This window comes from Primulina eburnea, chromosome 2 (genome assembly GCF_022965805.1).
Source record: "Primulina eburnea isolate SZY01 chromosome 2, ASM2296580v1, whole genome shotgun sequence".
NCBI lineage: Eukaryota > Viridiplantae > Streptophyta > Magnoliopsida > Lamiales > Gesneriaceae > Primulina > Primulina eburnea.
Window position 1 is genome coordinate 923,970 of NC_133102.1, and position 25,214 is coordinate 949,183.

General features: G+C 36.2%; 5 protein-coding genes and 1 pseudogene across 12 annotated transcripts in view; 4 read left to right on the forward strand and 2 right to left on the reverse strand.

The window, feature by feature from the left end:
• The window catches only part of LOC140816594 (uncharacterized), an 80,485-nt gene continuing 55,271 nt past the window's right edge, over positions 1-25,214 (reverse strand). The window contains exons 2-5 of one of the 4 annotated variants that reach the window (XM_073175982.1): positions 1,579-1,597; positions 992-1,244; positions 845-897; positions 1-418 (exon numbers count right to left, since the gene is read on the reverse strand). In XM_073175982.1, coding sequence (XP_073032083.1) covers positions 129-418; positions 845-897; positions 992-1,244; positions 1,579-1,591 — 609 coding nt within the window. In that variant the 5' untranslated portion in view covers positions 1,592-1,597 and the 3' untranslated portion in view covers positions 1-128. The other 3 variants (XM_073175972.1, XM_073175964.1, XM_073175990.1) reach the window with 3 other exon arrangements.
• LOC140816538 (IQ domain-containing protein IQM1-like) lies at positions 2,827-6,832 on the forward strand. Of its 2 annotated transcripts, none has more exons than XM_073175882.1 (9): positions 2,827-3,236; positions 4,137-4,513; positions 4,618-4,732; positions 4,977-5,042; positions 5,219-5,307; positions 5,406-5,493; positions 5,582-5,812; positions 5,913-6,014; positions 6,111-6,832. In XM_073175882.1, exons 2-9 carry the CDS (start codon positions 4,140-4,142, stop codon positions 6,495-6,497), a joined length of 1,452 nt encoding a protein of 483 aa, XP_073031983.1. In that variant the 5' UTR covers positions 2,827-3,236; positions 4,137-4,139; the 3' UTR covers positions 6,498-6,832. The 2 variants fall into 2 exon arrangements, with proteins under 2 accessions (XP_073031983.1, XP_073031974.1); XM_073175873.1 differs by having other exon boundaries at positions 2,828-3,411.
• Positions 7,444-12,946, forward strand: LOC140816552 (casein kinase 1-like protein 1). The gene is made up of 14 exons (XM_073175895.1): positions 7,444-7,786; positions 7,866-7,906; positions 9,260-9,329; positions 9,435-9,583; positions 9,706-9,801; positions 9,892-9,962; positions 10,534-10,595; positions 10,691-10,754; positions 10,831-10,915; positions 10,996-11,122; positions 11,232-11,314; positions 11,390-11,453; positions 11,633-11,775; positions 12,270-12,946. Exons 1-14 carry the CDS (start codon positions 7,711-7,713, stop codon positions 12,570-12,572), a joined length of 1,434 nt encoding a protein of 477 aa, XP_073031996.1. The 5' UTR covers positions 7,444-7,710; the 3' UTR covers positions 12,573-12,946.
• Positions 13,163-16,351, forward strand: LOC140816500 (uncharacterized). Its single transcript, XM_073175826.1, has 2 exons — positions 13,163-13,316; positions 13,854-16,351. Exon 2 carries the CDS (start codon positions 13,949-13,951, stop codon positions 15,743-15,745), a length of 1,797 nt encoding a protein of 598 aa, XP_073031927.1. The 5' UTR covers positions 13,163-13,316; positions 13,854-13,948; the 3' UTR covers positions 15,746-16,351.
• LOC140816482 (uncharacterized) lies at positions 16,385-19,946 on the reverse strand. Of its 4 annotated transcripts, none has more exons than XM_073175815.1 (3): positions 19,823-19,946; positions 19,283-19,391; positions 16,385-18,983 (listed from the first exon to the last, which is right to left on the reverse strand). In XM_073175815.1, exon 3 carries the CDS (start codon positions 18,937-18,939, stop codon positions 16,696-16,698), a length of 2,244 nt encoding a protein of 747 aa, XP_073031916.1. In that variant the 5' UTR covers positions 18,940-18,983; positions 19,283-19,391; positions 19,823-19,946; the 3' UTR covers positions 16,385-16,695. The 4 variants fall into 4 exon arrangements, with proteins under 4 accessions (XP_073031916.1, XP_073031888.1, XP_073031899.1 ...); XM_073175787.1 differs by having other exon boundaries at positions 16,385-19,080; XM_073175798.1 differs by having other exon boundaries at positions 16,385-19,080; positions 19,819-19,946.
• LOC140823971 (mechanosensitive ion channel protein 10-like) lies at positions 22,096-24,232 on the forward strand (annotated as a pseudogene).

Consider the following 25,214-nt stretch of genomic DNA (forward strand, 5'->3'; position numbering starts at 1 on the left):
TTGAGTCAGCAACAACAATGTTTTAGAATAAAATGCAGTTTTTACAAAATGAGGTCTTCACTGCATAAAATGTCAGCAAATAACAGAGAGCTCGAAAAGCTCAAATAAATTCGATTTATTCATCCTTGTTACGGCTTTGAGGCAGAGGATAACTTTTCCAACCCACTTCCTGAAGTTATTGGTAATCCACCTTCTTTCTTTGACGAGGAAACAACATTCCCGGTGTCCCTTTTAGGATGGATTGTTTGAATAAGGGCTTCGATTTCCTCCTTTGCTCGTTCAAACACATTTGGACCTTTGACTTGACTGATTGGGATATTCTCATCAATATCATCACTTCGTCCATGAGTTTCTTTCCGATGGTGGTGTGCTGATTTCTCTGCCTGCTTTAGTGATTCGATATCTTCCTTGGATTTCTCTGCGAGGTTTGGTGAAATGAGAATTCTTTTGTTATGCAGAAACAGAGCATTCTGATGGAAAATACTGATTTTAAACTATTCAAAGTTAGAGTATGAAAGGAAAGATTACAAGAACCCATAGCAATGATTTAGAAACAAGTTCCACGCCCCAAATTCAGAATTATATGAGAGTTTCTCCCAACCGATAACCTCGTATTTTAGGTTGAGGTTGATGTTTGACTTTGTGTGCACTAGTAGAGAACTCGTGCACAATGTAAAAGGTTCCGTAGCGGCTCCAAAAATAAGTAAGTACACGAGTGGTGCTAAAACGCAAGAATTTTTACACCTAATAGACTAATCCTTGGAGTCATGATCATCAAACCTAATGTCTATTCAGGTAGACCCTTGAGTTTCTAAATCTGATGAGAATTTTCACTGATCCATACCTGAACGTAACTCTACCACCTGGCACTTGGAATCATCATCCGCATCACAATGCCTACAAATGATCCCAATTTATTAATAACTGAAGCACGGGTTATCACACTTTCTCGCTGAGAAATCACCTCAAACAAAGGAGAGCATTTCCTCACCTAGTTTCATCATTCAAAGGCGAATGTTGACTTCTCAATCCCTTCTTTGCATGAATTGCTTCTGCTAGAGCCTCAAATTCCTCCTTCGCTCTTTCAAATACATTTGGAGCCTTAACATCACTCATAGATGTATTCTCATCAATGCCATAATTCAATCCATGAGTTTCCTTATGATGATGTTTGTCACTTTGAAAAACTGTCTCCATCTCTTCTTTTAATCTCTCGAATACATTAGGTGCTTTCACATCTTTTCCTGCTAACACGGGATTTTAAAAAAATCAGAATCTGATTAAAAATATCAAGTGTTCTATCCCTGGTACCGAAAATTGAGAAATTCTATTAAAAAAAAAAAGGAGAAGCACATTTCATTTCAAATTACATTGATTTCCCCACTTCCTTCGCGCCCGTGACAATTCTCTACGATGGGGGTATAAATTCCAAGGAAATAAAAATAGTTTATGCACAAAAGGGTTTATTTGCTTCACTTAATTTCTCGGAAACCAACATGATCCGCAATCAACCAATAATTCGTCAGGGAAAATTGATGCAGAAGCACGAATCAGAAGAGATATGAAGAGAGGGAATACCTGATTCAGCCATGGAAGGATTGTTTATATTTCTGTCTCCCAGGTAGCGGACATATATAGGGGTGCGATGGCAGTTTCTGTGATTTGGGGAGAATTAACGATTGCGGGATGCCACCATTGAAAAGGTAGCGTTTGAGCCAAGCAATTGTGCCACGTACTGTCCCCCTCCGTACGCGTGCGTGTTCACACACACACATATATATATATACTAGTAACCGGGCACACGCGTTGCATGTGTCCTGAATATATATGACTAATATATTAAATATTCATGATATTACAACATAATGACATCACAACATAAAGAAAAGAGTTTATTTTTCACTGGTGGCTAGTTTGGAGAAGAAATAATATTATTTTTCACGTTAGCAGTTTCCTTATGACGATTAATATAATATTATTTGTTAAGAAAAAATATAATATAAAAAATGAGAAAGGGTAAAATAAAAAAGAAAATTGGTGTTCTCATAGAGCAGTTATTATTAGAGGCTCAACTATAATAAAATAGTAAATAGTAAATATAAAAATTAAAAAGGTAAAACAGGAAAGAAAGTTGGTGTCCTCATAGAGCGATTATTATTAAGATCTCATACTTAATATAATAGTATAGATATATGTTGAAAAAAATAAAAAGAGAAATTAATGGAAATACAATTTACAAAATATATTTTGCGCCAAAAAATCCGTTTGACATTGTTTTCCTAATAAATAGCGTATAACCGACTGAATAGAAATGTAGAATTTTGAAAAATATTTGTCATGAAAATAAAAATAATATTTTTATCGTAAAAAACAATATTCGAGTTAGATAAAATATATATCACACTTGTTTTCTTTGGAGTTTTTGTGTTTGACAACTACTAATAGTTTGACTTTATTATTCAATTAAGAATTAACTCATATTTTAAAAAAAACTTTTCATGGAATAGAGAAATAAAAGAAGCAAAAAATATAAAATAATAGGCATGTGATGTAATCGATGACACACATAGTACAACCAGACGACGACGAATGCCATGCAACTCACTTGACTTGACCAAGAACGTGTTGGCGCGTTTTCGTGTGTACCATCGCCTTTGACTATTCATTTCCACAACAAACAACCAAAGCTTTGTTCGTTGACCACCCAAAATGCACCTGCCCCCATTTCAAATGTTAAAAAACTAAATACATCACAGACTTCAAAGTTGAAATTTGACTACTATTCATTGGTTGTAATCCCTTGAAATCACATACATGATTTGTAAAATTATAAAAATGCGTTTTATCGGCTATTTGACCTCTAATAAAAGGAAAACCCTTTTTCCCACGGCAAAGTTTTCAGCATATTAGCTAGCTAGTTTTCTTGACAGCTGGGTTCTTTGTGTATGTTCTGATTCTTCATGGAAACTGCGATCTGAAGCACACTTTCTTTGACTGACTAGAAATTTTGCACTCTTTGCTTTTCATATTAATTCCAGGTGATTGTTGAGGGATTTAGCTTAATTCCAAAAGCTAAGCATATACCCATTTCAAGAAAAAGTGTCGAGCTTTGAATTCCATTAATCGGGCTCGTGCTTTGAAATTGAGTGTGAAGCTTTGAAAAGTCCCGACTAGACATTTCCTTTTATTTGGGTACGAGAAAGCAAGCGAAGACCACTGCGAAGCCGTCTTTGAAGGTCCATTAATTAGTCGCCTATTTTTTAAATTCATTTCAAGATTCCCACAATCCCACTTGAAGGCACGCATATTTAAGGAGGCAGGCGGTGGCAGTTTTAGGAACACACACATATATTTCCAGAACATTAAAAAAGAAACTGGGAATTTAATCTGATCCACGGTCTTTCAATTCAGGTGAATTATTTTTAATCTTTATTTAAAAAACCTTTCACTGGTTCGATCGAGTTTCCCCGTTTGTACTTGAGTTTTCAACCCCTAAAATGAGCCACATAGGGGTATTTTATTTTATCTGGTATTATTAGTTGGAAGGATTTATTGCCGTGTGAATAGAATTTAACGAATTTATCGTCAGAAATCACGCCAAGAACGTGACTTTAAGAGTCGGGACTTTTGCTACGTACAAGCTGATTCGATTATGTTTTTGCATGTCTTGGTTTCAATATATGTCTTAATCCCAGATTTAAGGACGCTGTCAATCATCCACTATCAAGCTTTATTCAGCAGTTTGATAATGACGCTGAATTAGACAGGGTTGACACTTTGGAAAAGAGTTGTTATTTTTTATATTTTCAATTACGATGGGGTGGGCAGTTTTTGCTTTTAACATGTTATCGAACCATGTTTCTCCCAAAGTTGAATCGAACCCATGTATCTCCGCACCGAAAAAGGTTTATGCCGCTGCACCACTGGGTGGTTGGTATTCGAAAGAGTTTTTGTCTGCGCCTTTTCCAGAATTTTGTAATCGACTTGGAGTTTTATTACAAACTGCATGAGTAAATTGAAAGCCTTGAAAAAAATTATTACTTTATAAATATATCTATCTGGTTGTTTCAGTTATTTAAGATTTATTGGAACGCAAATTTTCTGCTATCGAAATTGATTTTTCTATCCTAATTCAGGCAATGACATTACGAACGGACAGCTTTGGCAAAGCAGATTCCATAGCCTTCACCATGGCAAAAGGGCGCTACCAGATGAGAAGAAATAATTCTATCAAGTTGAAGAATTGTGAACCTGCAAACCTAGTACTCGAAACCTCACTTTCATTCAAGGATCTAGTTCAAGATATCAAAAAACTGGGATCTGATTGTGTTAATTTGGAAAGTAGCACACAAAAGACACTAAGTCCGTCTTCTTTCCCTGAACCGGCCATAATGTTTTCTCCACACTCCGGTAGCGAGCTTGATGCAGCTGCTGTGAAGCTGCAAAAGGTCTACAAGAGCTATCGGACTCGAAGAAACCTTGCGGATTGTGCAGTTGTTGTAGAGGAGTTGTGGTATGTCCATAGAAACTAATAAAAAAACTCGGCATGGTTATATTCCTGGTTTATCTCTTTGTAATGCTTGATACATGTTAATTGGTAATATTTGACATTTGTAGGTGGAAGGCCTTGGACTTTGCGGCTCTCAAACGGAGCTCTGTTTCATTCTTCAATGTTGAGAAGCCAGAAACGGCTATTTCACGTTGGGCTAGAGCGGGTACCAGAGCAGCCAAGGTACTTGTCCTGAAACTGATTCAACTCTTCAAAATAGTTTTTTCTTTTCTGAAAGTTTATTATATTTTGTGTCTGTTTGCATTCATGGTGTGGGGACTGAATGATTGGGTCACAGTCATAGCATGATGTATAAGCTGTTACAAAGCATCAAATTTCGACTAGGCCAATTGCTGCCCCCTTGCACTAAATATTGGTCTTACAGTATCTAACTCTAAAATAAATATGAAATATCTTTAAATTTCAGGTCGGAAAGGGATTGTCCAAGGATGAGAAGGCTCAGAAACTCGCCCTACAGCATTGGCTTGAAGCAGTAAGCCCTGAAATCCTTTAAGATCATCAGTCCTATAAAATCATCCCTCGAAAACATCCATATGAATTTTTACTTGCTGCAGTCCATGTTTTGGCTACCTTGTATTTATAGTTTTTTGCTTCAGTTTGTTTGGCTTCTGATCTAGTACTCATGCATGCTGCAATAAATTTCTGTAGATTGATCCACGCCATCGATACGGGCACAATCTACATCTCTATTATGATGTCTGGTTCCAAAGTGAGAGTACACAACCTTTCTTCTACTGGTAAGTACTCGTTTGATAAAACTACCTTTCTTGCATGGTACGAGATTTCTGTTTGAATCCCTCAATTAGTCAATTGACATTTGACATGTGACTTGAAGGTTGGACATTGGAGATGGAAAAGAATTAAATCTAGAGAAGTGCTCAAGGACCAATTTGCAACGTCAATGCATCAAATATCTTGGACCAGTAAGTTTCAAACCATCTTTTGTGCGTGTTTTGCATAGCATGACAGGGCTGTTTAATTGATTTGTACTTCAATTCTCGACTTTTTCAGAAAGAGAGAGAATCATACGAGGTTGTGATTGAAAACGGGAAACTTTTGTATAAAGAAAATGGGGCCTTGATCGACACCATTGAGGGCTCGAAATGGATATTTGTTCTGAGCACTACAAGAACTTTGTACGTAGGGCAGAAGAAAAAAGGGTTGTTCCAGCACTCGAGTTTCCTTGCTGGTGGAGCCATTACCGCGGCCGGAAGAATGGTTGCTCATTCTGGTATTCTGGAGGTAAATTATTAACCATTTCAAGGTTGCACAAGATTTTACCATATAATCAACTGGAGTATAATTCTATGCACGAGTCTGATAATGTTTGTTGAATCAACAGGCTATTTGGCCATACAGTGGCCACTATCTCCCCACCGAAGAGAATTTTCAAGAATTCCTAAGCTTCCTCGAGGAACACAATGTCGACCTTGTAAATGTAAAGGTAACAGGAAGTTCACTAAGCTTGTAGTCTCGTATTCTTGATTTCATCAACAATTTTAAACTGCAAAATGAAATCCTCACCCTCGATTTTGTTCAGAGATGTGCAACGGATGACGACCGCCCTCCTCTTGGGAAGGATTCATACGAAGACTCGATTCCAAGACAAGTTTCTGCCGACGATATCACGACGATTAAGGAGAGTCCAAAGAAAGAACAACCAATCCCATCGGCCTACAACTTGGCCAAGCGTATGTCCTGCAAATGGAGCACGGGAGCTGGACCCCGTATCGGATGTGTTCGAGAGTACCCTGCAGAGTTACAATTCCGTGCCCTTGAAAAAGTTAACCTTTCGCCCCGAGTGGCATATGGACCTCCTATCAACGACTATGGTCCAATTCCTTCTCCCCGGCCTAGTCCTAAGTTTCGACTGTCTCCGAGGGTGGCGTACATGGGACTTCCAAGTCCAAGAACCCCTTCTTATTGATCATGCAGCTAACTTATCAAGAAAATGAATCGGCATTTTTTTGCATCTGCATAGATGAACAGATCTCGTGTTTCAAATGTATGTGGTTCAAATGCATGCCAAATCTTTGTTTTTCCTGAAGTTTTGGCTGTGTATATTAGTTGGGGTGTAGGTTTTTATTTATTTATTTATTTATTTTTTTGCAAACTTGCCTTCATCTTAACATTGCCGAAGAATAATGGCAATCCCGTTTATTCATTCGTTTTTATCTGGTTTGACCGGTTCAAATATTGTAATGTTTAATACTCTGTGTTGGAAAATTTGTACCAAATTCATTATGATATGTCAACAATAAATTTTCAAGAAGAAATAATAAATTCATGCCTCAAGAAAGATTGACTTATATAAAATTTATTTAGGGAGTAATCATAGAACAGAAGGATCTAAACAACCAAGTAAAACAATTACAATTGTTATTATGTTACATGATATAAAATTATAATAAGTTTATTTATATTAAAACGAGTAGTCTAACCTTGAGTAGCATAAAACAAGTTTATATAAAATCACGTGACATATCGAGTTTCGCCAGGTTGGACAAAGACAACACGTGAACGTGAATTCGAACCTTGAACACGCTTGTTGAAACGCGTGATATACACGCAGGTTTTTCTTTTTCGCGGATAATTTTGAACTTTCAACGGCTTGCAAGTTTGCAGCCTTCAATATACGCTGCGGTAAGAGAATTTGCGCGCTGCCAAAATCCATTTTTGTTGTAGTTAATATTGTGGGTGTTCAACCGAAATGGATTTTTATCCATTTTATCCGAAGTTTGAACACCCACAATATTCACTACAACAAAAATAGATTTTCGCAGCGTGCAAATTCTCTTACCGCAGCGTATATTGAAGACTGCAAACTTGCAAGTCGTTGAAAGTTCAAAATTATCTGCGGTTGTGATCGAAGCTAGAAAGAAAACTTTATCACACACACACAACACACAGTAGGTGCTTCTTTCTTCCGTTTCCCCCCTCACCGGCTTTGAAACCTAACCCTACTTATGGCAGTGATGAGGAACAAACCAATAATTTGTTGTCAGTTTGTTTAATTATTCCAATTCGAAAAAGGAGTCAGAAAATCTTGGTTACCTTCTCTAGTGGGTCGATCAGAAGTCAGATTGCGAATGAATTTCATGTAGCTGGAGGAAAACTTAAAAATTAGGGTTCTCAATCATATGGAGCCGCGAGTGGGGAATAAGTATCGACTCGGTCGGAAAATAGGCAGCGGATCTTTTGGGGAGATATACCTAGGTGTAGTTTCTAAGATTTTGTTTTCAAAAGTTTCTGTCTTTGGTTCGTTGTTGATCGATTGTTTCTTTGTCTGACGCAGGGACGAATTTTCAGACTAATGAGGAGGTGGCAATTAAGCTCGTGAGTTCTTAAAATTTTTAAGTCGAAATTTATTTATTTTTGTTAAAGTAAAAGCTAGAGGTGAGTTTGGAATCATGGTGTTTAATTGCTTTTGTGAGTCGTAATCTGCTTAATTTATTGTGCAATTTCTAACATGTTATAGATAATTAAGATTATATTTCAAGGAAATTTTCAGAGAACATGTTCTGGCTCACATTTCCTCTTGGTTTCCTTTTAGTGTTTTTCCTAGGGAATCTGATATGCAAACATTTCGTTGGAAATTCATATTCTCTAAAATTGAGCAGGAAAAGATATTATTATTGAGATCTCTGTCATTCTTTTGGCAATTTTGTTCCTGAAAACTATCATATATTCTTAATAATATCTTTTTTGAGTAAAATTTTTCGTTTTTTTCCCGGGTGTTGACACCCAATACATCAAGCTAATGTGTAAAACATAATCATATATTTTCTTTGGAATGGCAAAGAAAATTATGCTCTGGAATGGCATGTGGTTCGTGATTTCATCTTATTGAAGAATTTAGTTGGGCTTAGTACAATTTTCTCTGTGTTATGAGTTTCAGATTTATCGTACATGGTCTTTCTATTTTCTACCGGGCACTAGTTTGGTGTGAACCCATAGGAGTTTTTTTATCAAACTGGTTTGAGCTAAACTAACAACATACCCTTGATCCCAAATTCCCAATATACATATTGCTATACGTGTAGATCCACCGACTTTAGTATCCAGGGATCATGTTCTATTTGAAACTAGCTAGAATTTATTTACCCATAGATCATTTTGTGCAGGCGCAAAAGCTTTTTGCTTTAGAAATTAATCGTCATACCATATTTCCCAAAAGAAATGTATATATATATATATATATATATATATGTGTGTGTGTGTGTGTGTGTTATGCTGCAAGTATAAGTTATAAAAAGCGTATAGGTTAACTCCTGAGTTGAACAAACTGTTTATTGTGTCTAATTAAGATTTTATATGTTGATGGCGGATAATGAAAAGTGTTTCTTAGTTCTTTTCAATAGTAGTAATTCAACTATATTCTGTGCAAGCACATTTGCGTAGGGGAAAAGATTGAGTGTGTCTCTTGAAATCTTGATCATTATGGGCCTGTTGACTCAATAAGTGTATGTCAGAAATGGGATATGCATAGCTATTGTTGGTTTGTTGAGAATAAACGAATAAAATGTGATACCAATCTTTCAACTATTTGTTCTTAAGAAAACCATTTACACTGTTTGTTTTAAGTTGCCTTATTCCCACTTGTTTTCCTTTTTGTCATTGTTTTTTAAGGAGTGGTTGTATATCTTGAAATCTCTCTTTTTGATGAGATCTGTTTTCTGACATCTGCAGGAAAATGTGAAGACAAAACATCCTCAATTGCTCTATGAGTCAAAGTTGTACAGAATTCTACAGGGCGGAAGTATTGCTTTATTAACAATTTTCTTATTGTTGTTGCTCGAATCGTGGCCTTCTCTCACTGACTATATTTGATGGTTCTAACTCCATGATATTCATCAATTTTCAGCCGGGATACCAAATGTAAAATGGTTTGGCGTGGAAGGTGATTACAATGTTTTAGTTATGGACTTGCTTGGACCCAGCCTTGAGGATCTATTCAATTTTTGTAGTAGGAAACTTTCTCTGAAGACTGTTCTCATGCTTGCAGATCAAATGGTTAATCCTTTATTACATGTTGTTTTGGACCACATTACTAATTTATGAATAAATTAAGATTTTTAGCAATGTTTTAATAAAATTGTTGACCTGTAATAAGTTATGTCATATATTAATGTCAGATCAATCGCATTGAGTTTGTCCATTCTAAGTCATTCCTACATCGGGATATCAAACCAGATAATTTCCTCATGGGGTTGGGACGACGTGCAAATCAGGCAACTGCTTGCATCTATTCTTCATTTTATTTGGACATTTCTATTAGAACATATGTCTGATGTATTATGCTAATTTGACAATGATGTCAGGTATACGTCATTGATTTTGGTCTGGCTAAGAAATACAGAGACAGTTCAACCCACCAACATATTCCTTACAGGTTAGATGAAAATCAGTTTCTTTTTGTTGGTAACTTTTGCGAAAATGCCACTTGTTGCATCTGTGCTGCAAATTTGAAAAGGTTGATATTCCTTTTCTGTTTCGCTTTCACATTGTGTTAAGTTGGTTTTAGAGGATTTTTAGCTCTTTGAGATATCTTGAGGCACATAGATCCATCGTCCTACATGATTTGTTGGCCCTTGAATTGATGTTGTACGCTAATCACCAGCTCATATTCCAACATTTTTTTATACGTAGAAATTATACTCAAAACTGCAAAGTGAAAATTACTTGGCCAAATTTGTTTACTACAATTGTTTTCATTGATTAAATTTTCCTCCTTCAGTGTCTTATCGACCGAACATACCAATAATTGCACAAAAATGTATTCTGACGCTAATCTAGAAAATAGATACATGTGATACAAATCAACTTGTTTGCTTCTCAGTTTTCATTTGCATGCCATGTCATATGCAATTCTATGATGGATATTGTTTTCTGAAATCTGTATTTCTGAATATTTGATTGTTTTTCAATCTTTATATTTTGAGTTACATCAATCTTGACTGCAGGGAGAACAAAAACTTAACTGGAACTGCACGATATGCCAGCATGAATACTCACCTGGGCATTGGTAAGTGATTTTTTTCTACCCTTTTATCTTTTTGATTCATAAATTCGTGTTATTCAAATTTCCCACTTGTTGAATTTTTGTTCATGTGCTCTTAGAACAAAGTAGGAGAGATGATTTGGAATCACTTGGATATGTCCTTATGTACTTTTTGAGAGGAACGTAAGTATTACTTAAAATCGTGTCATCTTGGTTCTTAAATTGCACTGAGCTATTCTGTGACATATGTACTGCATAGTCTTCCTTGGCAGGGATTAAAAGCTGGCACTAAGAAGCAGAAGTATGAAAAAATTAGCGAGAAAAAGGTTTCAACTTCTATTGAGGTAATTTGCGATGAACATTATAGTCGATGCACTCTTAAATAGTTATATGCCGGTTTAACAATTGAGTTACTTTTGTCCAGTCGCTTTGTCGGGGTTATCCAACTGAGTTTGCATCTTATTTTCATTATTGTCGTGCACTGCGTTTTGAGGACAAACCTGATTATGCATATCTGAAGAGAATATTCCGTGATCTTTTCATTCGTGAAGGTTGGAATATCCTCTCTTAAAAAGTTTTGCCTTTACTCAACTTATTGACTATGTTTCCAGTTGTGCTACTTAGAAAGCTGATATTAGGTTACTCTTCCATTTTTTGCAGGTTTTCAATTTGATTATGTTTTTGATTGGACTATCTTGAAGTATCAGCAATCACAGATGGCTGCTCCTCCAACCCGAGCTCTTGTAGGTGAAAGAGGCTGAGATTTCATTGAGTCAGTGATTTCCATTTTATGACTTTTTGATGTATTCTTGTTTCAGGGGCCAAGTGCTGGAACGAGCTTTGGACTCCCCCCTGCAATTCCTAATGTTGAACGTCACCTAGGTTTATATACTTGGATTTGTCCTTTTGTCATCTTTCTTTGACTTCGATCATCGTGATGGATTGATTGATCTTAGACAGTTTTAAGTTCGAAACAATTTACCCTTTCTGCATATTGTTTATTATTCACCTTTCTTTTGGTATACGACTATATGTTGCATCCACGTCATGGGTTGCTGTAGGTGAGGAGGAGGGGAGACAAGGTGCCACCACTTCTTCAGCAGATCCTGCTAGAAGGAGAAGTTCTGGACAGATTATTAATGCTGGAAGCTTGTCCAGACAGAAGAGCCCAGTGGCAAATGATTCAACAAGCAAGGATGCTATGGTATAAATTCACTTCCCACGATTGAGCTGTAGATTACAGCTCTGTTCTTGTTATTGTACTTGTAGAGGGCTATAGGCGTTGCAGGCCAGGTAGAATACCTGGTGTTGAACTTTGGAAATGCATCTAGAGTTCTTTGTTTTGTTTATTCATCATCTTTTTGGCACTTTTTTTAATGTGTTCGATATATTTTCTTTATACTTTGTACAGCAGTGTTAAACAATTTGAAGATATGCTGGGTATACCACTTTTGGGGTTTAAGCAGCCGAGTCTAGTATTTATGATGGACCAATGAAATTTGTACCAATTCTCCAACTTATCCTGATTCTAACATGTCAATTTCCTGGTTCATAGCTTGAGTAATGAATGATTGCATCATGTATATAAATTTAGATAGTCATGCATTTTCAAATTTCTGTCATATCACCTAGTCATGCTGTCTTATATTAGTCTAACTTTTATCACCTAGTCATGCTGACTTCTTGGGTGGTTTACAGTTGTCAAGCTCCACTTTCTTCGGAAGGTCCAGTGGATCACTGAGACGGGGAGCTATATCCGGAAGCCGAGACACTTTCGCTATGGGAAATGAATCTGATCCTCCCCGTTCTCGTACCCCTGAGGCTAGTACAGCCCCTGTAAACAAAATATCAATTGGCCAGAGAAGTTCACCCCTTGTTATGCCATCTGAACCAAAATATGCTTCGTATGGGAGGAATAATTATGACTCTGCAATAAAGGGTATGGAGAGCCTGCGTTTTGAGGATGAAGGAAGGGATGATGATGATAGAAATCATCATTGATGTAATCTATCAATATCGAATGGTGTGATAGTCACGAGGTAAATTTTAAGACATGGTGATTCTCCTAGGAACAGAGTTCAAAAATCTCAAGGCTGTCCATATTTGTGCTTGTGAGGATATATAGAGCTGATATACACATGAGAGAAATGCACAACAGAGTTTTTAGTTTATTGCATTTGGGTGTTACTGGAGTTGTAAAATCGACCACTGTAAATTTATTTTTTCCTTTCACAAAATTAATCCAGATAAATGGTATGATATAAGTTTCGAATGTAACCTTATTTTAGATATTCGACAAGGAGGGGGTGCGTTATGTACTTCCTCCTCGTCTCGTGATGGACTTGATTTTATGTGGAGCTTGTCTTTGCTGCTTCGATAGGCTACAAAATCCTTGATTTTGAGGTGCTCGAAAATCCTTTTCTCTACTTGGTGTTGCAAAACAAATCTCATGTGTATGAATTAATAAATATAAAAAATAAATAAATACATCAATAATATATTGAAATAAAATATAATTAAATCTTCATATAATATTGGTACTAGTATTCATTATTATTATTATTTAAAATATATTTTTTTTTAAAAGATAATTGAGAATTTCAGATGAGCCCTTTTATCTAATCACCACCCGGCGGCGGACATAACAATTCGATAGATTCCATAAACCCTAACTGCTTCCTGGAAACAGAGAGTACACAACATCGGACGTCAGTCACTTGAAGGTTCGATTTCGATTATATGAAAGTAAGTCTTGAAATCCATAGGATAAGGGCTGCTGGTCTCTCTTCTTCTACCTTGTTTTTACCATTTCTATTTTGAAAGTCGTGGGGAGGGATTAAGTAAATCTCGAGCTGCAAATGTGGAAATGAAGAGTTTTTTGCTTAGTTTTCTCAATACCTTAACCTCAATTGTTTTTATATTCCTTATATTTATCATTTGAACTGGAAATTTTATCACTTTGTGAAGCTCGTATGTTGATTACTTGATCATTTGCCGTGGTATTGACTGAGTTCTAAATGAATCTGATGAGAAAATTTCATTTTCTTTCCAAGGAGGAAAGTATTATTTCATGGTGTTTTTGTGCTGGAGCTATTTATTTGTTTCTCTATAGCTAATTGAATGCGAAAAGATTGGACGAGGAAATAGTTTGTGTGTGTGTGTGTGTGTGTGGGAATTTTCCTGCTATTGTAGAATATCATCGTTATTTGCATTTGTTTTGATACCGCTGATTCTTTTTTCTTTTTTTTACTTTTCGCCTGAAATATAATTTTTTGACTGCAGATCGATTTTCCTTATTTTATGCTCTCCACAAAAGAAAATTTTGGATTAACAATGCTGTAAAAATTGATTAGATTTGGATTAATTGAGGAGCAAGAATGGCTTACACAGTTGCACCACATACATCAATGACTGAGTCTCATAATTCGCAAGGACTGAAATCATCCTCTTGTCAAGCAGATCTCAATTATGGAACTAGCTATCATTCACGTATGAGTGCTCGGATTCCAATTAGTTGTCCAGTTAAGTGTAATGACAAAACTCTATCTCATATGAGGCAGAATGAAATCTATGGCTCTGGAGCAACTGCTTCTCTATTGACATTTAGAGGGAAGCAAACTAGTGTCTCTCTGGAAGGAGTGAGCAAAGGAAACCAAAAAGAGGGGAGCTTGAATGGATATAAGATGGGCGTCGAGACAAAATTCAATGGGAAAAACAATTCTAGTCAACATTCTTATTCTTCAAAGTTTTATTCAGATGGACCTTATGTTAAAAATGATGAAATCACTAACAATGAGATTCTTCAGAGTTTCTGCTATCGTGGGAAATTTCTTGATGCAACAAGGCTATTAGATGTGATGACACGTAGAAACCAAATTCCAGATTTTCCTTCCTGCATAAAGTTGATTAGGGGCCTAATCAATGTGGAGCAGACAGACAAAGCTGCTAAGGTTCTTCAACTCATGGTTATGTCTGGCGGGGTTCCTGATATTATCACACACAACTTGCTTATTGGTGGTTTGTGTAGAAAGGGGCAGCTTATTGCTGCTATTGATGTCTTGGAGGACATGAGCTTGAGTGGTTGCCCTCCTGATGTTATTACTTTTAACACAATAATAAGAAGCATGTTTGATCGTGGTAAGATTGGTCAGGCCATCCAATTCTGGAAGGACCAGCTCAGTAAGGGTTGCCCTCCTTATGTAATAACCTGCACAATCCTCATTGAGTTGGTGTGCAAATATAGTGGTGTTGCACGTGCTTTGGAAACTGTGGAAGATCTGATAGTTGAGGGATGTTATCCTGATCTGGTGACATATAATTCAATGATCAATTTTTCCTGTAAACAAGGGAAATATGAAGATGCCATGTTGGTTGTCCAGAATATGTTGTCACATGGAATGGTACCCAATTCGGTAACTTACAACACTATTCTCCATTCACTTTGTACCTATGGATGTTGGGATGAAGTGGATGAGATCCTACGATTTATGAATGATCCATCAAACCGTCCTACAGTTGTGACATATAATATTTTAATAAATGGTTTGTGCAAGCATGGCCTTCTAACTCGTGCCATTGACTTTTTTGATCAGATGGTTTTACATGATTTATCTCCCGATATAGTCACCTATAATACACTTTTACGTGCTCTTTGCAAGGAGAGAATGATGGATGAAGTTATTGAAACTCTTTACTGCTTGGGAAATACTACATGTCCACCAACTTTAATTACTTACAATATTGTAATTGATGGATTGGCGAGGGAAGGGTTCATGGAGAAAGCAATGGAAGTTTACAGTAACATGGTACGATGTAAGCTTGATCCCGACGATGTTACCTATCGATGCCTACTTTGGGGGTTCTGTCGATCAGATTTGGTTGAAGAAGCTGTACAATTGCTTAGGGTGATGGATGATAACAAGCACATAGTAAGAGACAACTGCTACAGATTCATTATTCATAGATTGTGTCAGCAGAAGAAAGTGGATACGGCCATTGAAGTTATACATATGTTTACTTCAAGTAGAAGGAAGAATGATCCTGATGTCTATTCCTATATAATTCTAGGAGTACGTTCAGCCGGCATGGCTGATGAAGCTACAGAATTGCGGCAGAAGCTGATAGAGCAGAAGCTTTTGGAAGAACAACCCTTGTTGGATCAAACAAATGGATGAATGATTTGAACATCAAGTCAATATGGGTTGGGAAAACTAAGTGATCTTTTCAAGCCCGAATCCAAAATAACCTGCTTTTGTCTGATTTCGAATTTGGATAACCTTGTCTTAAACTCGGATTGCTTAATCAAGCCAAGTTGAGCTGTTGGTTGTGTTCATGGTATGATCTGCATTGTTAAGGAGATCGTGTTCTTTCCCAGTTCCAAAACAAGAATGTAGATGAACGATGAGTTGCTGATTTTGCGTGAGACAAATTTTGCCGTGTTAGGAATTGTCTTCTTGATCGTAGCATAAGAAAATGAGAAAGGTTGATTTAGAAACAGGGCAACTAATTATTCATTGGATAAATTGATTTTGTTATACGTGTATACTTCAGCTGCCCTTGATTCCAAATTATACGTCTCATTTCCTGGGAAAGACATTTTTCCTAGTTTCAGATTACTTGATTTTGAAATCAATCATAGGTGATGGGCAAAAAAAAATTAATATATGTATATCTAGCAGATTTAGTTCTCCACAGAAATGTTTTGCTTTAGAGCGATAAAGTTATATTTTGAAACTAAGCTTATGGATGCTTGATTAACTAAATAATATCATAATTTTTCACAGGAGCATTTCATGCGAAAGCTGAAGGTAAATTGCCTGCCACTCTCTTTTTGGGAATCTTGGCAGCTGCTTGGCTCGGCCAAAAAAAATAATCTTTAACCTTCCAAACATTGTCTATTTCACAAGAATCATCACTACTGTGATTCTCAGTTGCAATAACATGTAAAAAGAAGAGCATATTCCAGAACGGAACATGCTCAAGACAAACTTTCCATTTTCAGAAATCTGCATATGCATATACCTAGCGGTTCATCCTATAACCTCGGTATTGGGTCATAACCCTGACTAACGTCAGGGATTTGCTATGTCCCAATGATTGGAGAAACCGACTACAAAAAATTGCATCAATTTCCTTTCTTCCCACTAAATTTCATTTTTCTAGGAGATCTCCGGAGTTTTAGAGACTCGCCGTCTGTACCCTCGAAATAATCTTTTGGAGTACTCTTACCCTCGGATATCATAGGTTCACTCCTTTGTTTAGCTGATTCAGCAGAAGAACCATTAACTCCGTGTTCTAAGTCTTCTCGTTCCATCGTTGCTTTGCCAGGGTAATATAAGTTCTCGGGATTCAGTGGTAGGGAAGCAGGATCAAGTTCAAAAGAGCCTTCTGGCACTCCCGCTGTTTCATGGCCAGTCATTTTGAAACAGGGAACACGATGAGAGAACCTGTAAAGTTCCTTCGGCCCTACATAAAATGATTTGCTTTGACTAGTTCTCTGGAAAAGGCTCACAAACCCTCTAATTTTATCCAAGTGACAAACTTCTATGCCGGAACCTGCAACAAAATCTGAGAGCACCTCCACAATTTCGTATTTGAACTCGTGCTTATCCGGCACTGAATTCCAGGTTATACTCCAGTCCTTGAAAATAAGCCAAGTTTCCCCCTCTCCTGGGTGTATCACAAAAGAACCTCTCTTCTGCCCTCTTTTACAACACATTTTATGTGATAATGAAAGAAGGCACCTAGTTTCTTCAGTTCTTCCAAGCTCAAAACGGCCACAACCAGCAGGTAACCCCTCATCTACCCATTTCTTGTCAGATTCATCTTTGGGATCAGCTTCAAACCATGTAAACCTCAATCCAAATGGAGACTTTAGTATCTTCTTCACCTTGGCGTAGAACCTTGGCATGCCATCTACTGTATCATAACAAGCCCATATTTGATCAACAGCAAAAAGACTTTCATCTCTATCTTTATCAAAATCACCAAATTCCGGATCAGGAACTTCATACATGCCTCCATCTGAATTAACGGTATAATACGAATCTTTGCCAGAATCACTTTTGATTTCAGCTGCATCAGCACCAGTTTTTCCTCTTAAATCACCATCACTTCCATTGTATATGACATGCTGCCTTTTACTACTTGATCTCGGAGGGGAAAGGACTCGAGGTCCAGAATCCATCTCAGTTGCAGTATTATCACAACCTACCCCAGCAGCCATATTTCTTGCATCAGCTCCTCTCAACTCATCTAAACTTTCACCAGATTCTGCAGCCCTCTTCCTGCCCCTATTATCTAAATCTTTAGCACCTGCATCCACATTGGACGTTTTGCCTTCCATATGACCATTTGACAAATTCACTGTACAGAAACCTCTTGCTTTAGCTTTTGAATCCCTACTGCTTCTGGCAACACTTTCTGTCTTGGCAGCCCCAGAACAACTTCGTTTCTGGATCCCTTGTTCTTGTTGAACTGGTTTCATGTTGATCCCTTGTTCTTGTTGAACTGGTTTCATGTTGGCATTATCATGTGTATCAGTAAATGATGATGGATTTCTATTTTCATTTTGAGTGTCCATCTTAAAGTCGGCCTGATTCTCTTTTACTGTAAAAGCAGCTGGTTGACTGAAGCTGGGTTTTGAAGTCATGGGTTGAGCATCGTGCTGGCCCTGTTTGGATTCTGATGAAACACCCTCAGCACTCTCTTCATAAGCCATGAAATGCACTAAGCATTTCTGGCAGCGCAAAAGCCTGTTCACAAACTGTATCTGATATTGGTATTTTATTCTGCAGAATGGACATGCCGTCCAGAATGCATCCAGTCTTGCAGAGGAACTGGACTGTGCTGCTTGATTCCGATTCAAATTGCCACGAACACTGTTCTGAGATCTAGGTTTGATGGGAAATTGAGATTTTTTTTTATTTTTGTTCACAGTAGGTACATTTGCTGGAGCATATCTAGAGGAAACTTTAATCTTTTTGTCGTACAAAGACTTCTTTACAGGATCTGAAAGTACAGCATTGGCTTCACAAATCAACTTGAAAGCAGACTCCGCACCTGGAAATCTGTTCTTGTCAGGGTGGAGAAAGAGGGCAAGTCGTCGGTATTGCTTTTTGATGGTCAACTGATCGGCCAAACAATCAACTTTGAGAATCGCATACCAGTCTTTGTCAGACCCCAATAACCTTTTTTCAGATGAACAGTGAACATCACAAATGGTTATGAGCTGCATAATATTCTCGAGTTCAGGATAAATACTTTGTGCTCTCTTTGCCATCTTTTGAGCCCCTTCAAAGTCATTATTCTCCAACTTCTTCTCAGCAATATCCTTGGCCCGAATGGCCTCATCTTTGTTGCATTCCATGGCTGTATGGAAGCAGGAGTAGAAATGCCGAGTAATCAAGTTACCTAAGCAAAATAAATTAAATTAGATTGTTCCCTTGCTAACCCCAAACAACTTTGCTCTTCTTGTCGTAGGCTACAAACATTCCGATCTATGCAAACTCTGCAACCAAATTGCAAACATTTTAAGCATAAAATTTAATTTTATAAGCCTAAAGTTATAGTTTGAGCAAGCACGTCTTTATTGCATTATATATAAAAAAAAGCCAATCAATCACCACCAGACATTAAACATAATTAAGAGTTGCATTCAGATGCCTCAATAAGAGAGAAACTTGGAAGTTTCATGCAACCAATTACTCTACCTGCCTTGAGACACACATAGCTGCTTCACAGAGTCAATTTCCCCTCCCAGAGAAGAATGATGTGGTCCTGGAACCACCAATGTCCAAAACTTCACATTGATTCAAAAACCTGAAACAGCGACAAGAAGGGTCAATCAACATTAAATAATTAGGATGTAGAACACAGAGCATTTTGTCCCTTGGGGGACATCCGATAAAATTGGAACAATACAGAGAACACAAGCATTTCCACTCGTATCTAACCAGAGAGAAAGAGAGAGATGCTACAACGCAAAAACTCCAGATGCCAAATAGTACAGTCTCAACAAAAAAGGGAAAATTAGCAACAATCCTACTCAAGAATATTTTCCTCTTTTTTCTTTTTTGGAAAACCCACATAAATAACAAAACTCATTCATTTTTACAAACTCTCAGGCTAAAAAAGCCAACGTGTAGAAAGTCGAACACTTTTTCCCTAAAAATACTCCCAGAACGTCCCTTTTTTAGTTTAATCACTTGTAACTGAAAGGCAAACGATCAAGAAATCAAAGAGATACGCACCTTCCTTTCTGTCAGTCAATTCAGAGAGAGGAATGGAAAGCTGGAGAGGAACGATTCCAATAAATAAGTATTCGAACGAAATTCGCAGGCGAAAGAGAGGGAAGTCCAAAATTTGAGTGATGCGGAAGAAGTAGGGAAACATGGGTTTTTATTCAACAGCTTACGACTACAATATAATGGGCCATGGCCCAGGTTTCAATCTCAATGGGCCTTTTTATATAAAATAAATTTGTTACGAATTGCACGTTGATTGGGCTTTCAAATTTTTTTAAAGAGAAATAAATAAATTTTTGGTGCTTGGGCCTCAAACTACTATTTAATCTATGTTATTTATTTATTTTATATTTATTATTATTAAATTTATATTTTAATCGAATTGAAAAATATTTAGAGACATGTATATAAGATTTTAATATAATATGATATATACGAAAATTGAATTTTATATTATTTTTATTTTTATTAACTTTAATTTTCTAACCTAATTTATTCTTGAGTTAATGGATCAATGACCATTAATGTTGAACATTAATCACGATTTAAATTCTATAACCATTATTTCTCAATTTAATTTTTTTGAAACTCACAAAAGTTCCACTTTATTATATGGTTGTTTGGAGTATTTGTAATTTGGCAAGGGTTTAAAATTGAAATGTTTGATATTTCTTGAAATTACATTTGAGATCATAGTTTTGGCATCTAATTTCTCTCAAAGAACTATATACGGGTAAGTGCAAAAGGGATAAAGAGTAATTCATTTAATTTACTTGTTTGGTTGTTGTTTTCTTTTTATTTTTCAAGTGCTATGTCACCTATTTTTTTCCATATTATGTTCACTATGTATTTTATCCATATTATGTTCACTATGTATTTTATGATATCTATTTAGTGAGATATTACTATGATAGTATATTTGGGATCAAACTATAAATTTGAATTGACACTTAGGGTGTGTTTGGTTGAGTTGATTAAATAAGAATAGATTAATAGTCAAATATTTATCGTTAAAATTTTAAGTTATTTTAATAATCATTTTGATCCGGTTTAAGATCCAATTTTATGGATAACTATTTGATTAATAAAATTGGATCTTAAAACGGGTCAAAATGATTATTAAAACATCTTAAAATTTTAACGATAAATATTTGACTATTAATCTATACTTAGTTAATCCACTCAACCAAACACACCCCTAATGTATTATATATACTAGTAAAAGATGCATATGCATTGCATGTGCTATTATTATTTTTAATTTGATCAAATAATACTAAATAATTAACACGAAATTATTTTCGATTTAGAAAAGTTGTTCGATTTAAAAGAGAAGTTTTATTTTGAATTTTTTCTATTTAAAATATGGAGTGACTTGAAAAGGTTTTAAGTATAGTAAGAAGGGTAATTATGGAATTAAATATTTTGGTGTCATCAAAGGTAGTTATTCTAAGGGACTCACACTTATATAATAGTATAGATATTCTGCATTTCATATTAATCTAAATTGTTTTTTTTCCTCGTTATTTTCTTAAAATTTTGCGACGGTAATGCTCTCATTATTTATGTTTTTGAAGTATTTTTAATAAGGCTCTCATTATTTATGTTTTCGAAGTATTTTTCGCTGTCGATTCCAATTTATTGCCAGTCCATTCAAATATTTTTTCTAATTCAGTTTATCGTTTAGTTAATATTTATAACTTAAAAACAAATTTTATCATTGATTGAACATGTTTAAAATACACTAGAGCAGGGGAAAGAAAACAAATATTGAAACACTTTATTTTCCAAATTTACTTATTTGGGACATTAGAGATATCTGATTTAGAGAGACTCCAAAATGAAAAGTCTATGATTGGATTCATGAACTATGTTGTTAAATCCTATGAACTTTAATTCACTCCTGGTAAATGATGATCCAAATGAGAATTGTTTATAATTTAATATATACTAGTGCTTGCAAATCGGTAGCTGCCTTACTTCCTCACTTTCTTCGACCACAGACAGGCAGGCAGCGCGTTCAGAATCATTTCTCATATCTTGCGCCGCCACCCCGTTCTTGTACTCGAAGCTGAAAACCAATTCTAAATTAAGATTATGATAACTCCGACTCGAGCCCGGATCATTTATCATTTCCCGGTTGTGGGAGTACCTGTTGGTGCTGAAATCTGTGCACCATTTCAAGACTAGGAGATTATAAAGCGCAAGCACAACGGCAGCCTTTCCGGCCACGACTAGGCCATAGTACAAAATTGGCATGTTTGATCGTGACAAGGAAAATGGTGGTGGCGGCATTAGAAGAGGGCGGTCTCCCATGGCAACTATTTCCCCGGAAGTTCGGTTTTGTTTATTCTATGAAACAGAGGATTTAATCATCTTATGCTAGACTACTTATAATAGTAGTGAGAATAGAAAGAAATGATCGAAAAACTCCTAAGCTCAATAAGAGTAGGAAGTTCCGAGGCAACTTTAACATTTGACTCTAAATTATTATTGATATGAAGATAAGCTTTGGATGGTTACTCATAATTTTGATAAACCAATTATATTTTCAACCAAATATTGAATAAGTGGTTCCGAGAATCCAAAAGGTGAGTATTTTATGTGCTGCGAACTGTGAGTGCCGATAGAGACAAATTGGAGTTGATACGGCTGAGTTAGAGAAAGGGATGAAGATAATATCTGTCGTTTCTTCTCTCAATTACACCATAGGTAGAGGTTGTAAATTGATTTGTTATGCTATATCTAGCAATCTTTGAATTATCTGCTGAACAACCTGATTTCTTATATTCAGGTCCATTCTCCCCGACGCAGCTTGACTTCTATTTCGTAAGTTCCAACCCGATACTACATAAATAAATATGGTTTCACTCTGTAAGCATCAAATCTAATTATGTTGATATTGAGAGTTGTCAAAACAGGTAAGCCCGCCACGGTGGCGGGTTAAAAGGGGGAGGTGATTAATGTGGATAAACTTTACAACATTAGGCGCGAGAAGGTGTCGCTTGGACAATGGGAGGGTTGATTAAAGTTATGAGGAATTCAGGATTGACAACTATCTTGATGACAGTGTTGATGAAGAACAGGGAGAACAGAGAGAATTTATGAGTGAGGTTGAGGCAAAGACTGCAGCTAAGGGAATATTTAGAAATGTTGTAAAACATTGTCTGAAGGAAAGCATATAATGAACGGAAATGCTTAGCAGTCTCCCTAAACGATGCCAGAACAGCTATCGAGGAGCTTAATAAGATTGCTTCAGGAATTATACTTCTTGTGAAATTATAGTCTGGTTACTTCTGATGGAAATCACAACCAACAAAGTCTTGGTTTTTGTTACATCTCAGATGTTACTTGTTGTTTTCGTGTTTGGTAACACTGCTAAAATAGTTTTGAAGCCATGATATTCGTATTTGTGATGCACCCTTTTGATGTCGGTGATCGCTGTGAGTTGATGGCATGCATGAACCTCTCTTTGGATATGTATACATATGCAAAGACATTTCGGTCCATTTAAAGCCATCATATATTTTCTTTCTTGAAAATTTCGCAGATGGTGGCTGATGAGATGAACGTTTTGACCACAATCTTTCTGAAACCTGAGAATGTAAAGATATACTATCCTAATTCAGTATTGGCCACCAAACCAATCAGCAATTTCAATCGAAGTCCAGAAATGGGTGATTCAGTGGACTTCAGTAGAGAAAATAGCAGATGTGAAGGCTAAAATAGAAGCGTATGTTGTCTCAATCTTTTCACCTATGATATATTGTTTTTTCGCCAGTGAATGTAGCTTCAAACAACATTAAGTCAATTCCACAGAACACGTTACTCAATTGTTGACAAGACAATATGAGTTGTACCTTCAGTTCTGATTCTAACTATGATCTTGTTTCTTAATTTTGTTTTGTTCTTCTGTTGCGTATTTCGATGCCCCACATCAGTCACCTAATTGTTTGTGCCTTTGATCATCAGATACTTGGAGAGTAAGTCTCAACAGTGGCGTCCCAATCACAGCGTGCAGCTTACAGAAATTGTTGATGTTCACAAGATGAACATGGCAGTAGTATGTGTTAATCATACTATGAACTTTCAAAATTCCGGAGAAAGAGGCAATCGCAAATCTGATCTCGTTTTCGAACTTAAGAGAATACTCGAGGAGCTCGGTATTATGTACAGACTTCTCCCTCAGGAAGTACAGATCAGCTATGTCTGAGCAGCAACGGCAACACCAGACTTGATTGATACAGGGATGAATTTTGATAGTTGGATACTGACTATGGTCTATATTCTTATTTACCTTTCACTTTTCTTTCTCATTCTTCACATTTTGAACCTGTCCGTATATTTTAACTTCATGAAACAGTTTTTGACCATATTGACGCATTTGCTGCCACTCGAAAAGTAGCATACTAATAAATAACATGGAGTTGGGTATTATTTCATTGTACAATTTTTGTTATTGTTTTACATCTATTTGGTCGTTGCATGTATTGGCGCTTCTTTGGACTTATTTAAATAATGCACCCAAAGAATCCAGGCAAGAAAAAAGACAATGAAGAATTGAAGAAGTCTACTAAAAGAACCAGGAGACCATCTCCTGAAATTGTGATTAGAGTTGTTCTAAGCCTGAGGTTAAGGCCAAATAATGAGATTTCTCACACTTTCTTTTCTGACTTTTATTTCCATCTCTTTGGATTATTCCTTGTGGTTTATGCTTTGAATATGTTTTTCTTACTATCAAATCATCTGTGCTGTTTAATTTGTTGTTTGATAATTTATTAAAATTATGGGAGATATCTAACTTAGTTTGGATGGTTTTTAGAAATTTGGATTTTTCAACAAATTAGAATAATAAACATATGTATATATAAATTTTACCAACAAAGGTAAAACAATGAAAGAGGGAATGAATGAATAAGGACAAACGACCATCTTATCATCCCCCAAGTGTAAACTCAGTGGTCCCCCTACCAATCAATTGACACTGAAAAATGTAGTCTAGGAGCATCATCAACGTCCCGGGAGCCACTCCATATCCACAAGGAAAAAAAAAAGAAAAAAAAAGTTATCATTTATTGCATAAATATTTAAAAAGTACTACATAACATCGTGATTTTAATTCATTTTAATTTATATAGTATTTTATTAGAATGATGAAACTTACACCATTATTTTATAGTAATCTAAAAATTGATATCTGAAATTGGGAATTTTTTTATTAGGAAATGCAAGGAGCCAAATAAGTAAAGAAAGGATAAGCATGTACTGAATAAAACTGAGTTACATTTTAAAAAGGTTCCCTTGTAAAGTTGCTTCGGGTCACTTTCATCTGCATCTTTCCGTCTCTTAGAACTGTATGCTTTTGTTATTTCTTGATTTATTCTCCTCAATCCACTCA

Bases quoted from the DNA above. Each gene is read 5' to 3' on its own strand.
- LOC140816538 (XM_073175882.1), top strand. From the start codon at position 4,140: ATGACATTACGAACGGACAGCTTTGGCAAAGCAGATTCCATAGCCTTC. The intron at 5,043-5,218 runs GTAAGCCCTGAA...AAATTTCTGTAG, and splicing joins TACAGCATTGGCTTGAAGCA to ATTGATCCACGCCATCGATA. The intron at 5,308-5,405 runs GTAAGTACTCGT...TGTGACTTGAAG, and splicing joins ACACAACCTTTCTTCTACTG to GTTGGACATTGGAGATGGAA.
- LOC140816552 (XM_073175895.1), top strand. From the start codon at position 7,711: ATGGAGCCGCGAGTGGGGAATAAGTATCGACTCGGTCGGAAAATAGGC. The intron at 10,596-10,690 runs GTAAGTGATTTT...ATGTGCTCTTAG, and splicing joins GAATACTCACCTGGGCATTG to AACAAAGTAGGAGAGATGAT. The intron at 11,776-12,269 runs GTATAAATTCAC...GGTGGTTTACAG, and splicing joins CAACAAGCAAGGATGCTATG to TTGTCAAGCTCCACTTTCTT.
- LOC140816500 (XM_073175826.1), top strand. From the start codon at position 13,949: ATGGCTTACACAGTTGCACCACATACATCAATGACTGAGTCTCATAAT.
- LOC140816482 (XM_073175806.1), bottom strand. From the start codon at position 18,939: ATGGAATGCAACAAAGATGAGGCCATTCGGGCCAAGGATATTGCTGAG.